The 13,362-nt window shown below is 48.2% G+C and overlaps 1 protein-coding gene across 1 annotated transcript in view; it reads right to left on the bottom strand.

The window, feature by feature from the left end:
- Positions 1-8,187: 8,187 nt before the first annotated feature.
- The window catches only part of nrp2a (neuropilin 2a), a 174,598-nt gene continuing 169,423 nt past the window's right edge, over positions 8,188-13,362 (bottom strand). The window contains exon 17 of the mRNA XM_078228915.1: positions 8,188-11,687. Coding sequence (XP_078085041.1) covers positions 11,362-11,687 — 326 coding nt within the window. The 3' untranslated portion in view covers positions 8,188-11,361. The remainder of the gene's footprint in view (positions 11,688-13,362) is intronic.

Raw genomic sequence — 13,362 nt, forward strand, 5'->3', positions numbered from 1 at the left:
GAATGAAGCAGCGCATGTTTCAGTGGGGGAGCATTTAGGGAAGAGTGATCATAATATCATCAGTTATGGGAAAGGACAAGAAATAATCAACCAGAAAGATATTAAATCGGATGAGGGTTAATTTCATCGAATTGGAAAGGGATTTCACCCGGGTGGATTGGAATCAAAAATAAGGAACGCAGTCAATGGAGGCTTTTAAAGAGGAGATGGTTCCGGTCCAGAGCAGATTCCTGAGAGGGAAGAAAAGGACATCCAAAGTTACAAACCCTGGAATATTGAAGATTTAGAGGTTACAATGAGACAGAGAAAGGAGATAATACTAAGTCTCGTAACATAGTAAAGAACCGAGCTTGGTTATAGAGATTTTTTTATTCATTTGTGGGACATGGGCGTCGCTGGCTAGGCCAGCATTTATTGCCCATCCCTAGTTGCCCCTTGAGAAGGTGGTGATGAGCTGCTGCCTTGAATCGCTGCAGTCCACGTGCTGTGGGTTGACCCACAATACCGTTAGAGAGGGAATTCCAGGATTTTGACTAACATAAAAGGGAGCTCCTGACAGGTAAATAACAAAAAACGTAGCCATAGAATCATAGAATCCTACAGTGCAGAAGCAGGCCATTCGGCCCATCGCGTCTGCACCGACCACAATCCCATCCAGGTCCTATCATATTTACCCTGCTAATCCCCCTGACACTAGGGTCAATTTAGCATGTGCAGGTGAGCTCTTCCAGTTCCGCCGACGTGAATGGAGATTTGGATGGCATGCTGTCCCCACCGCGGCAGGGGGTCTGGAAAATTCCAACCATTAATTCAGTTTCCCTTTTCCACAGATGTTGCCTGACCCGCTGTGTATTTCCAGCATTTTTGGTTCATTTCCTATTTCCAAGACCCACAAGTTTTTCTGCGGTTTTGTTTGTACCACAGAACAGATTTAATGAGAATAATTAAATCCCAAGAGATGACGGAGACAGTGGCAGCTTTGATAGAAGACTGCCTTGGGGATAGAGGACAGAAATCCGTGCGTTGTGGTGAACAGTTGTTTTCCAGACTCGGCGGGGGTCATGCCCGAGGGATTGGTAATAGACCGAGGGAACCCTTCAGTTCTCACCAGCAGCATCTGGGTTTTGTTACCGCGCTGTCCTCCAGTTCTCCGACACCTTCCCCAAACGCAAAACAGGTTTGGGAGATTGCGGTCCCAGCCTCCGTAGTTCCAACCCTTACTTCCCTCAGCAACTGAGGATGCATCCCACACGCACTAGAGGGCAAAATATGGGAACGCTATAGGACATAAAGTGGGGGATGGGAGGGTGAGGATTCCTCATGGGTCCCGTTAGTTTTCCACTGTAATCGCACAAAGGCAATTCCTGATTGCCCAACCCTTCGGAAAACCAACACAAAGGGTGGAATTTTCCCGCCCCGCCTGCCACGGGAATTGTAGCGGGTGAGGGGTGCTGGAAAAGGTTCGTTGACCTCAGGCGGGATTTTCTGGCAATTGGGGTGAGCACAGGGCTGGAAAATCCCATCCAGAATGTTAGGCGATGGGAAGTGGCTGGCCCGGGGAATTAATGCAGTGGGGAGTTGGTTCCGATCCAACCCACATTCAGTGGGATGTCAACATTTTTGTTCCAATACTGATAGCCTGAGGAAACCTCAGTCCAAATGCCTGGGTAGGTAACTCCAAACTTGGCAGCAATTATTGAGGCAAATTGGTCGTACCGTACAGAGATGCTGCCAGAACAAGATGGGAGCTATTAAATCCGATGATGCAATGGGGGAGGGATGTTTTTGTGAAATTCAGATACATGGTTGTATTTTTAAATTTGTGGGATGTGGGCATAGCTGGTTTGGTCAGCGTTTGTTGCCCATCCTTAATTAAATAAATAAGGGGGGGCGATGGCCTCATGGTATTATCACTAGACTATTAATCCGGAAACTCAACTAATGTTCAGGACACCCGTGTTCGAATCCCGCCATGGCAGATGGTGGAATTTGAATTCAATTTAAAAAACATATCTAGAATTAAGAATCTACTGATGACAATTGCCGATTGTCGGAAAAACCCATCTGGGTTCACTAATGTCCTTTAGGGAAGGAAATCTGCCATCCTTTCCTGGTCTGGCCTACATGTGGCTCCAGAGCCACAGCAATGTGGTTGACTCTCAACTGCCCTCGGGCAACTAGGAATGGGCAATAAATGCTGGCCAACCAGCGACGCCAATGTCCCATGAATGAATAAAAAAGATTGTCCTTGAACTGAGTGGCTTCATAGAATCCCTATAGTGCAGAAAGAGGCCATTCGACCCTGCACCGACTCTCCAACAGAGCATCTTATCCAGGCCTACCCACCCACCCACCCCCTCGACTTATCCCCTAACCCCATGCATTTACCCCACTAATCCCCCTAACATACACATCTTGCTAGGCCATTTCAGATGGCAGTTAAGACCAACAACATCACTGTGGGTCTGGAGTCACATGTAATCCAGACCAAGTAAGGACGACAGATTTCCTTCCCAAAGGGATGTTAGTGAACCAGATTGGTTTTTACCACAATTGACAATGTCATTTGACATTTAATCCCAGATTTTTACTGAGTTCAAATTTCAGCATCTGCCTTAATGGGATTCGAACACAGAGCATTAGCCTGGGTTGCGGGATAACTAGTCGAGTGATAATACCAGTACGCCACAACCTCCCCCTCGTGTGAATGACTTATCCTATGTTTAGCCCATGCTTTACCGAGCCTTGCGGTGCTTTTCAGTTGATGACATTAGCACTGGATGCAAAGAGTTCAAATGTCCAGTAGAGATTTGATTTGATTTGATTTATTATTGTCACATGTATTAACATACTGTGAAAAGTATTGTTTCTTGCACGCTATACAAAGCATACCATTCATAGAGAAGGAAAGGAGAGAGTTCAGAATGTTGTGTTACAGTCATAGCTAGGGTGTAGAGAAAGATCAACTTAATGCGAGGTAGGTCCATTCAAAAGTCTGACAGCAGCAGGGAAGAAGCTGTTCTTGAGTCGGTTGGTACGTGACCTCAGACTTTTGTATCTTTTTCCTGCGGAAGAAGGTGGAAGAGAGAATGTCCGGGATGCATGGGGTCCTTGATTATGCTGGCTGCTTTGCCGAGGCAGCGGGAAGCGTAGACAGAGTCAATGGATGTGAGGCTGGTTTGCGTGATGGATTGGGCTACGTTCACGACCTTTTGTAGTTCCTTGCGGCCTTGGGCAGAGCAGGAGCCATACCAAGCTGTGATACAACCAGAAAGAATGCTTTCTATGGTGCATCTGTAAAAGTTGGTGAGAGTCGTAGCTGTCATGCCAAATTTCCTTAGTCTTCTGAGAAAATAGAGGTGTTGGTGGGTTTTCTTAACTAAAGCATCAACACTTATTATTATAAAATGTACACCCCTTACTGCTGGCAATGTGTGATCAGGGGGAGGCCCTTCAGGCCCTGGAGCCTATTCTGATCGTTTAATAGACCATGGGGATGTGAATCCTGACTCTATTTACCTATTCCCTATCCTTCAATACCCTTACTCAACAAAACAAACCATTCACCTTCAGTTTTGAATCTTCAATTGATCTCTGCCCCATCTTGCAGGAGACAGTTCCAGATTTTGGCCAGTCAAGGGCAAACGAGGGATAGGCAGTGTACGCTGGCCCAGCCCGTGATGCCCATATCCCACGAGTGAATATAATAAAAATAAATATCAGGGATATTTGATTCACTACGTGGGTGGGATTCATGTCTGTACGCCAATCCTCATTCATTAACAGGGTCGGGTTCTTTGGTCTAATTGAAACTCCCACACACTGCATCACTGGAGAAATTGATTCAGCATTGTCCCAGAGGAATGGCGTTCGCTGATCCTGTATTAAGCGGGATGCATGTAACAAAGCCAAATGACCATAGAAGCTGGACTGTAGAATAGTTATGATGTGGAGATGCCGGCGTTGGACTGGGGTGAACACAGTAAGAGTTTTAACAACACCAGGTTAAAGTCCAACAGGTTTATTTGGTAGCAAACACGCTACCAAATAAACCTGTTGGACTTTAACCTGGTGTTGTTAAAACTCTTACTGTAGAATAGTTCCCATTGACACTAATTATAGTCGCAGTGCGGTCTTTGTGAAGCTGTTCAGGAGTTTTCTCAACTGGTTTGAGTTGATCCCAGATTCTGGCAAGGAGCCTTGCACCCAGATCTTCATAATGTTGCCACTTACCTCTTAACTACAAGGGGGTAAACCCGGGGAGGAAGAGAGAGCAAGCAGCTGAACTCAAGCTGAGGTGGTGGCACAGTGGTTAGCACTGCTACCTCAACGCCAGGGACCCGGGTTCGATTCCCGGCTTGGGTCACTGTCTGTGCAGAGTCTGAACGTTCTCTCTGGGTTTGCATGAATTTCCTCCAGGTGCTCCGGTTTCCTCCCAGAGTCCGAAAGATGTGCTGGTTAGATGCATTGGCCATGCTAAATTCTCCCTCAGTGTACCTGAACAGGTACCGGAGTATGGCGACTAAGGGATTTTCACAGGAACTTCATTGCAGTGTTAATGTTAGCCTACTTGTGACACTAAATAACTTTGAATTTTTAACAATGGTAAGCACTGCTGCCTCACAGCGCCAGGGACCCAGGTTCAATTCCCAGCTTGGGTGACTGCCTGTGTGGAGTTTGCACATTCTCCCGGTGTCTGTGTGGGTTTCCTCCGGGTGCTCCAGTTTCCTCCCACAGTCTGAAAGATGTGCTGATTAGGTCTATTCGCCATGCTAAATTTTCCTCAGTGTACCCGAACAGGCACCGGAGTGTGGCAACTAGGGGATTTTCACAGTAACTTCATTGCAGTGTTAATGTAAGCCTACTTGTGACACTAATAAATAAACTTTAAAACTAAACACTAACTGGTGGTCGCTAATCCTTCCATTCCTACAGTTAGGCCTACTTGCCACCATCTCTTCCTATCCACCCCCCAGCACCCAGGTTGGCAGAGAGGAAACAAAGAGTAGGAATTAATGGGTGCTTTTCAAATTGTCAGGCAGTAACTAGTGGGGTGCCACAGGGATCGGTGCTGGGACCCCAGCTATTCACAATATATATTAATGATTTGGATGAGGGAACAAAATGTTTGCAGATGACACCAAGTTGGGTGGGAGGATGAACTGTGACGAGGATTCAGAGATCCTTCAGGATGATCTGGACAGATTGGGTGAGTGGGCCAATCAATGGCAGATGCAGTAAAATTTGGATAAGTGTGAGGTTATTCACTTTGGAAGCAAAAACAAGAAGGCAGATTACTACCTGAATGGGTGTAAATTGGGAGAGGGGAGTGTGCAGCGGGACCTGGGTGTCCTTGTGCACCAGTCACTGAAGGTAAGCATGCAGGTGCAGCAGGTGGTAAAGAAGGCAAATGGTATGTTAGCCTTCATTGCGAGAGGTTTCGAGTACAGGAGCAGGGGTGTGTTGTTGCAATTATACAGAGCCTTGGTGAGGCCACACCTAGAGTATTGTGTGCAGTTTTGGTCTCCTTTTCTGAGGAAGGATGTTCTTGCTCTCGAGGGAGTGCAGCAAAGGTTTACCAGGCTGATTCTGGGGATGGCGGGACTGATGTACGAGGAGAGATTGACTAGGTTAGGATTGTTTTCGCTGAAGTTCAGACAAATGAGGGGGGAATCTCATAGAGACTTATAAAATTCTAACAGGACTAGACAGGGTAGATGCAGGGAGGATGTTCCCAATGGTGGGGGACTCCAGAACCAGGGGTCACCGTCTGAGGATTCAGGGTAGACCACTTGGGCTGGAGGTGAGGAGACATTTCTTCATCCAAAGAGTGGTGAGCCTGTGGAATTCATTACCACAGGAAGTAGTTGATGCCAAAACATTGAATGTATTCAAAAGGCAGCTGGATATAGCACTTGGGGCGAATGGGATCAAAGGTTAAGTGGAAAAAGCAGGATTAGGCGATTGAGTTGGACGATCAGCCATGATTGTGATGAATGGCGGAGCAGGCTCGAAGGGCCGAATGGCCTCCTCCTGCTCCTAACTTCTATGTTTTTATGTTGATAATCTGTTTTTTTAGCAAAGGTGAGTGAATGGTTATTATTGGCCAGGATACTGGGGAAAAAGAAACTCCCAGGCTCTGCTTCAGAATCTTTTACATCCAGGTTCGGAGGGGCCTCTGCTTGATGTCTCAGCTTTGATTTTGATTTGATTTATTATTGTCACATGTATTAGCGTACAGTGAAAAATATTGTTTCTTGTGCGCTATACAGACAACGCATACCGTTCATAGAGAAGAAAATGAGAGAGTGCAGAATGTAGTGTTACAGTCATAGTGCGAGGTAGGTCTATTCAAAAGTCTGATGGCAGCAGGGAAGAAGCTGTTCTTGAGTCGGTTGGTATGTGACCTCAGACTTTTGTATCTTTTTCCTGACGGAAGAAGGTGGAAGAGAGAATGTCCGGGGTCCGTGGGGTCCTTAATTATACTGGCTGCTTTGCCGAGGCAGCGGGAAGTGTAGACAGAGTCAATGGATGGGAGGCTTGTTTGCACGATCGACTGGGCTTCGTTCATGACCCTTTGTAGTTCTTTGCGGTCTTGGGCAGAGCAGGAGCCATACCAAGCTGTGATACAACCAGAAAGGATGCTTTCTATGGTTCATCTGTAAACGTTGGTGAGAGTTGTGGTGGACATGCCAAATCTCCTTAGTCTCCTGAGAAAGTAGAGGCGCATGGTTGAACCAGGACAGGTTGTTGGTGATCTGGACACCTAAAAACGTGAAGTTCTCGACCATTTCTGTTTCGTCTCCATTGATGTAGGCAGGGGAATCTGAGGGCAGCACAGTGGCACAGTGGTTAGCACTGCTGCCTCATAGTATCAGGGACCCAGGTTCGATTCCCGGCTGCGTGGGGTTTCCTCCCACACTCCAAAAAAAGGTGAGGTTAGGTTTATAGGTCATGATAAATTGCACCTTAGTGTCGGGGGGATTAGCAGGGTAAATACATAAGGTTGTGGGGATAGGGCCTGGGTGTATTTTGGACTTGATGGGCAGAATGGCCTCCTGTAGGGTTTCTATGATCTACAAGGTGGCATCACTGGCCGTGCAGCTCTCCTTCAGTACTGCACTGGGAGTGTCAGCCTAAGATTTGGGTTCAGGTCTCTCGAACAGGGATGACGGGCGGCATGGTGGCACAGTGGTTAACACTACTGCCTCACAGCACCAGGGACCTGGGCTCGAATCCCGGTTTGGGTCACTGCCTGTGCGGAGTTTGCACATTCTCCCCGTGTCTGCGTGGGTTTCCTCCGGGTGCTCCGGTTTCTTCCCACACTCCAAAGATGCGCGGTTTAGGTGGATCGGCTGTGCTAAATTGCTCCTTGGTGTCAGGGGGACTAGCTAGGGTAAATGCATGGGGTTATGGGGATAGGGCCTGGGTGGGATTGTGGTTGGTGAAGACTGGATGGGCCGAATGGCCTCCTTCTGCACTGTAGGGATTCTGTGATTCTATGACTCGTTGACTCAAGAGTTGAGTGTGCTCTGACTGGCGATTAAAGTACATCGCCACAGATTAAAAAATGCCCGGGCTAGTGTGTGTGTGTGGCATGTAAATGGGACTGCAAACTGGCGGTATCCCAAGTTGTTAATTGCTCATGCAATAAATATCTAAATGTGGTTTAAAAAAAACACTTCAGTGTGCAGATCTTCTCATTTCTACATTTTATGATGATTTTTTTTATTGAGGCATTCATCAAATGGAAATAGCTTTTTAGTAATGTATTCAGCTTCTCGAGTCTAGAGTGTTCCTTTACAATTACTTTATTAAGACAGTATTTCAAAGCTACAAGGAAAACAATCATTTGTGTCCTCGCGGGGGATGAGGTGATGTGCATGTCTCCGGCAATATCTCGACTCAGTGACACCCATCGCCACCCGGGCTATAGAAACCAGTCGAAACCACCACGACTCACAGAAGCCGCACAGATGTAGAAGGCCCCACTCAACGTAAATCCCGATGCCCCAAGGGCCGAGACACCTCCCGAGAGGGGAAGTGGGTCAGTAGTAATGACGCACCCAAAAGAAAAAAAAAACAGGCGGGTACAGTGACCATCCCCCACCCTCTCCCAACCCCCACCCCCCATGAAAATAAAACACACAACATCCACAGGGCTGCTGGTTAGGCACTGCCCTCCTAGCCGTTTGGACTAAAATTTACCTCAAAAACACACACACACACGCACACACACACTGTTGTCAGCAGAACCATCAGACGCTTACAAGAATATTCACGTGGGGATGGAGTCCACAGCTGAGCACTCGAATGCAAAATGGTGTCACAGAAAATACGCACGGCTAACTCATACAAGAAGTGGCAGTATTATACAGAATGCACAGCACAGAAACAGGTTATTTGGGCCAACTCGTCAATGCCAGTGTTGGTGCCCTCACGAGCCTCCTCCCTCACCCAACTTCCCCAATCGCCGGGCCCACTCTACTCCTCTTTGTCTCAGGTGCATGCTCACCCAGCCTCTCCTCAAAGGCCGCAATGGATGCTCTTCATCTCGGCCGCACCATGAGGTGGCGCCTGGGCCCATCTCCTGCGTTTGCTCAGTTGACGGGCAGCGAGGTGCCATCTTAGCCGGTGGGCCTCTCGATTGATCTGTGCCGGATCGTCACACACACTTCCGCCACAAGATTTCAGTGAGGTTAAAACAAAATGACACCACAAGTGGGATGGGTGCACCTTACATAAAGTGGGCACCCACAAGATGGCCGCCATAGTCACATGGCTTGCATGAGAGACGTGAAATACCCACTTCAGATATAAACTGAGGCTCCTAGACAAGAATTGGTCACCATGGATGTGTAGGTGTCACTCATATATACGTCATAATACCATATATAAATACTTATATGTGTGAGTGTACGAGATGTACATAATATAATACAACGTGTTTTCCCTAGAAAGAAGTGTGTCCAGGGGTGTACCTCTCCCAATGGACCGAGCTTCCCACAAATGTGAAACACTTTGGCCAGGAATTTCCTCGGAGTTGCTGCCCCTCCATCACTGGAGCCTCGGTGGAAGCCCCATGTGACACTCAGAGGAATCTGGTTCTTTATCTACACCGTTGCGTGGAAATAAACCAAACAGGGGCTTGTGGCACTTTGGTCTCTCAACTTGGCGACCTGGGTTCAATGTTAGCCCACGTCTCTGCAAGGGAGCATTGGTGTGGGTCCTTACATAACACTCTTTTGGCACTGTTCACCCCTCCAATAGGTTGAGTCCATTCCTTGGCCTATTGCAAACAGACTAGGAAACCTTGGCCATACGGACTCAGCCAATAACAGTCAAGCTCTACAATTGAAGCCTGGGCTAGGGAGGGGGAGAAATAAAAATGGACCCAGGCTCCTGTTCCTGTTTGCTTGTCCAGTAACTTGCGCTGGGGATGCGTCCCAGATTTCTACCACTTAGACAAGGGCTAGCAGGTGCATGGGAACAACCCAACAAATTCCCCACCGAGCACTTCTCATAGGTCCAAGCTGCAACAAATGTGTCCTCTTTCCTTCACTGGGGTTGGGTAGAATTCCCGACCAGGAGCATCCTCGCCACACAGGCCGCAGTGGTTCAAGATGGCGGCTCACCACCACTACCATCTCAGGGACAATTGGGCAATAATTGTTGGCCTTGTAAACGATGCCCATTATCACCAGGAGGCATTAAAGAAAAAAAGCCTGATGCACTGAGCAGCATCAAGCTTGCCACGCCCGGTCAGATGGTTCTCAATAGTCGGCGTTCAACTCTCACAGTTTGAAGGCGGCCATCGGAGACAGGTTACCTAGAGGACTGCTAGTGTCGGTGGAATCGACTGACTGTGCTGCGGTTCACCACTTTTAGAATGGACAGGGAGAGGCAAAGGGAGACAAGATTCCAGGTAAACCTGAGGCGGGGGAGCTCACTGCAACATTGTACCCAGAGAACCATCAAAAAGAAATATCGTAAGACGATGCTGGAGGCGGGGAGGGGGGGGGGAGGGGAATTGCCGGATCATCTGATGCTAATTCACGGCTCAGTGAAAAAAAAACCTTTGAAAGCTCTGAATAGCATCAACTGAACCACTGCCAAGTAATACCATTTACAAAGCCAGTATTTAAAAAGTCAGTATTTATTCTCATGTCACTTTAGTCATTGTTTTTCCCTCCCGAAAAAAAAAGGTTTGACTGGCTGAATCTGCCTTTCCAGGCTTGATGGCTCTTTCTACTAATGGACGGGTTGGTTTAAACAACTTGGCTTCCCGTGTGAGGAAGCGCAGTGGTGTTTAGCACTCAAAGAAAACCATTCCTCATTATTCTGGTCAGAAATTTGTCTTTTTGCTTAAAACAAAATCTCCCGGCCACCTCCAAGTAAAGCCTTTGTCTTTCAGTGTTTTCTTTACATCTCTCACCACCCACCCCCCCAAGACACTCCCCGAGACATTAAAAAAAAGTATTTTACCCTCCCCCCTCTTTCCCAGACTGGAGAAAGAAAACCCTGTCTGGAAAATCAATGCACTGTATATTAAATAATTATAGATAAAAGTCCTCTGACATCAACAGGCACTGTGAAGGCCTCAAAGACAGCGCCCAATAAAACATTTCCCCGTCACAGACAGGAGACATGTGAATACTAATCTGCCATAGCTAATAGATCACACTTGTCCAAAGGCACTCTGCATATAGTCCATAATTTCTTTTAAGCTCTGCTTAAATGGTTTGAAGCTTGAACGGTTGACCAAGTTGGGGGTGGGGGCCTCATCTTTCGAGCTGGGCCTCAGGCCTCTGGAGGTGAAAAGTCTGAGGCGTCGGTCGGCCATCTTGAATTCTCTTCCGGTTTCAGAGGCACCCAACCGTCGGGGAGGGCCCCAGCCGTCGAGCCGGCAATCCGAAGGACAAGAAGTAAACACGGTAAAGCTACATGGCACAGCAAACCGGCATCCGCGGGCAGTTTCTGGAGGAAACGAGACGCCCCTCCGCAGCACGAAAGCAGGATAAACCTCATCGCGGTCTCAGGAAGCAACGCCTAAGAGATGAGGCCTCAGTCGGCCTACGCTTCGCTTCATCCCAAAGTTCACAGTCAGGGGGAGTAATGATGGCTCATATCCTTGGGAAAATAGTCAGGTTAAGGCTTTTTAGTGCTGACTTCAAGAGGTTCTCGAATATACCCCTCATTTAACTGGGGGTGGGGGGGGGGGGGAAGAAGCGTGGCTGGTTCTGAATGAAAATGGTTACGATTAAAAGGCAATACCTTATTGGCTGCATCCTCTTTTGTTTGTCGGTGCCAAGATACTGATAATTCTTTTGAAAAAAGGCCTTCCTCTCTCCCCCGTCACCATCATGCCTCCGAGCAGCACTTCTGCTGGTTCATCTTCACTTTGTGTTTGATGCCGTCGTAGAGTTCGAAGTTGTAGTTCTCCAGGGTGGTGGAGCTACGGCTGGACAGGCCTGCGTAGGAGCAAGTGCAGTACAGCAAGAGGCCGGCGCAGACTGCCCCCAAGAGGACTCCCACTGAACTCATGACAATAATGGTGACCAGGATGGGGTCCAGGGAGTAGAGCCAGTTCTTGTCTTTTCCAGATGTTGGGGTGACTGACATCCCATCGAAGGGTCCCATTGTACTCGGATCTCCATCGTTCCAGATGTTCAGGTCAGATCCCACATCTGCAGCACAACAAAAGCAATTATTAAATTGTTGCGTTCTCCACAGACCCCATTCCATCAGAGAACATTGTACGCTTTGTGCAAAAGTGCAACAAGATGCACTTCAGCAATTTGGAATCAACAGCACCTCAAAAAGCTGCAACCTCGACCACCTAAAAGGACAAGGGCAGTCGGGGTATTTGATTTGATTTGATTTATTATTGTCACATGTCTTGGGATACAGTGAAAAGTATTATTGCCTGCATGCTATATTTATTAATTAGTCACAAGTAAGATTTACATTCACAATGCAATGAAGTTACTGTGAAAATCCCCCAGTCGCCACACTCCGGCGCCTGTTCGGGTACACTGAGGGAGAATTTAGCACGGCCAATGCACCCTAACCAGCACGTCTTTCAGACTGCGGGAGGAAACTGGAGCACCCCGGAGGAAACCCACGCAGACACGGGGAGAACGTGCAGACTCCACACAGGCAGTGTGGATTCGAACCCGGCTCCCTCGCGCTGTGAGGCAGCAGCGCTAACCACGGTGCCACCGCGCCGTGCTATGCAGGCAAAGCAGAACGTTAATAGAGAAGGAAAGGAGGGGGTGCAGAACGTAGTGTCACAGTCTTAGCTAGGGTGTGGAGAAAGATCGATTTAATACATGATAGGTCCATTCAAAAATCTGATGGCAGCAGGGAAGAAGTTGTTCTTGAGTCATTTGGTACGTGACCTCAGACTTTTGCATCTTTTTCCCAAACATCCACGCATTGAAGCTCCTCTCAAAGCCCAAACCATCCTTACTTGGGCATATATCACCGTTTCTTCACCACCGCTATCTAACAGCATTGTACAAGCACCTTCAACCCACAGACTGCAGTGGCTCAAGAAAGCAGCCCATCGCCACCTTCTCAAGGGCTGCTGGGAATGGGTAATAACTACTGGCCTTACCAGAGATGGCCGCAGAATGAGTAGAACCTCTTTTTTATTGGTTGAGATTTTGGTGATCTAAATATAAGTGTGTAGCACTTTGATTAACTCATGCCTGGAAGACTGCCAATACTTCTGGTCTCCAGGTCATAAGAAGGATGTGGGGGCACTGGAGAAGGTGCAGAAAAGATGTAACAGATTTATACCAGAGGACCGGGTGGCACAGTGGCACAGTGGTTATCACTGCCGCCTCACAGCGCCAGGGGAGGGAGAAAGCTACACAGAGGGAAATCAACGAAATGCGGCCACCCTGCGTGCGGGCAGCGGTCAACAAGACGTATCGTGGGCCGCACTCAGAGCCTAGATGGGCTTCATGTGGCCCCCCCCCCCCCCCCCCCCCCACCAAGGCCGCAGGTTGCCCCCCACCCCACCTCCCCCGGGCTGAATGTTGCCCCCCACAGCTTCAAGACATCCAATATGGCTGAAATGGTTACAAAGAATCAAGGAGTAACCAGCCTCGAGTCACTGTCTTTGCAGAGTCTGCATGTTCCCCCCGTGCCTGCGTGGGTTAAAGGTGTGCTGGTTAGGTGCAATGGCCATGCCAGATTGCCCCTGAGTGTGAGGGGGATTAGCGGGGTAAATACATGGGGTTACGGGGATAGGACCTGGGTGGGACTGTGGTCGGTGCAGGCTAGATGGGCCAAATGGTCTCTTTCTGCACTGTATGATTTTATCATTACCAATCATGGGTGGCACGGTGGCAC

The sequence above is a fragment of the Mustelus asterias genome, chromosome 14 (genome assembly GCF_964213995.1).
Source record: "Mustelus asterias chromosome 14, sMusAst1.hap1.1, whole genome shotgun sequence".
Classification (NCBI taxonomy): Eukaryota; Metazoa; Chordata; class Chondrichthyes; order Carcharhiniformes; family Triakidae; genus Mustelus; species Mustelus asterias.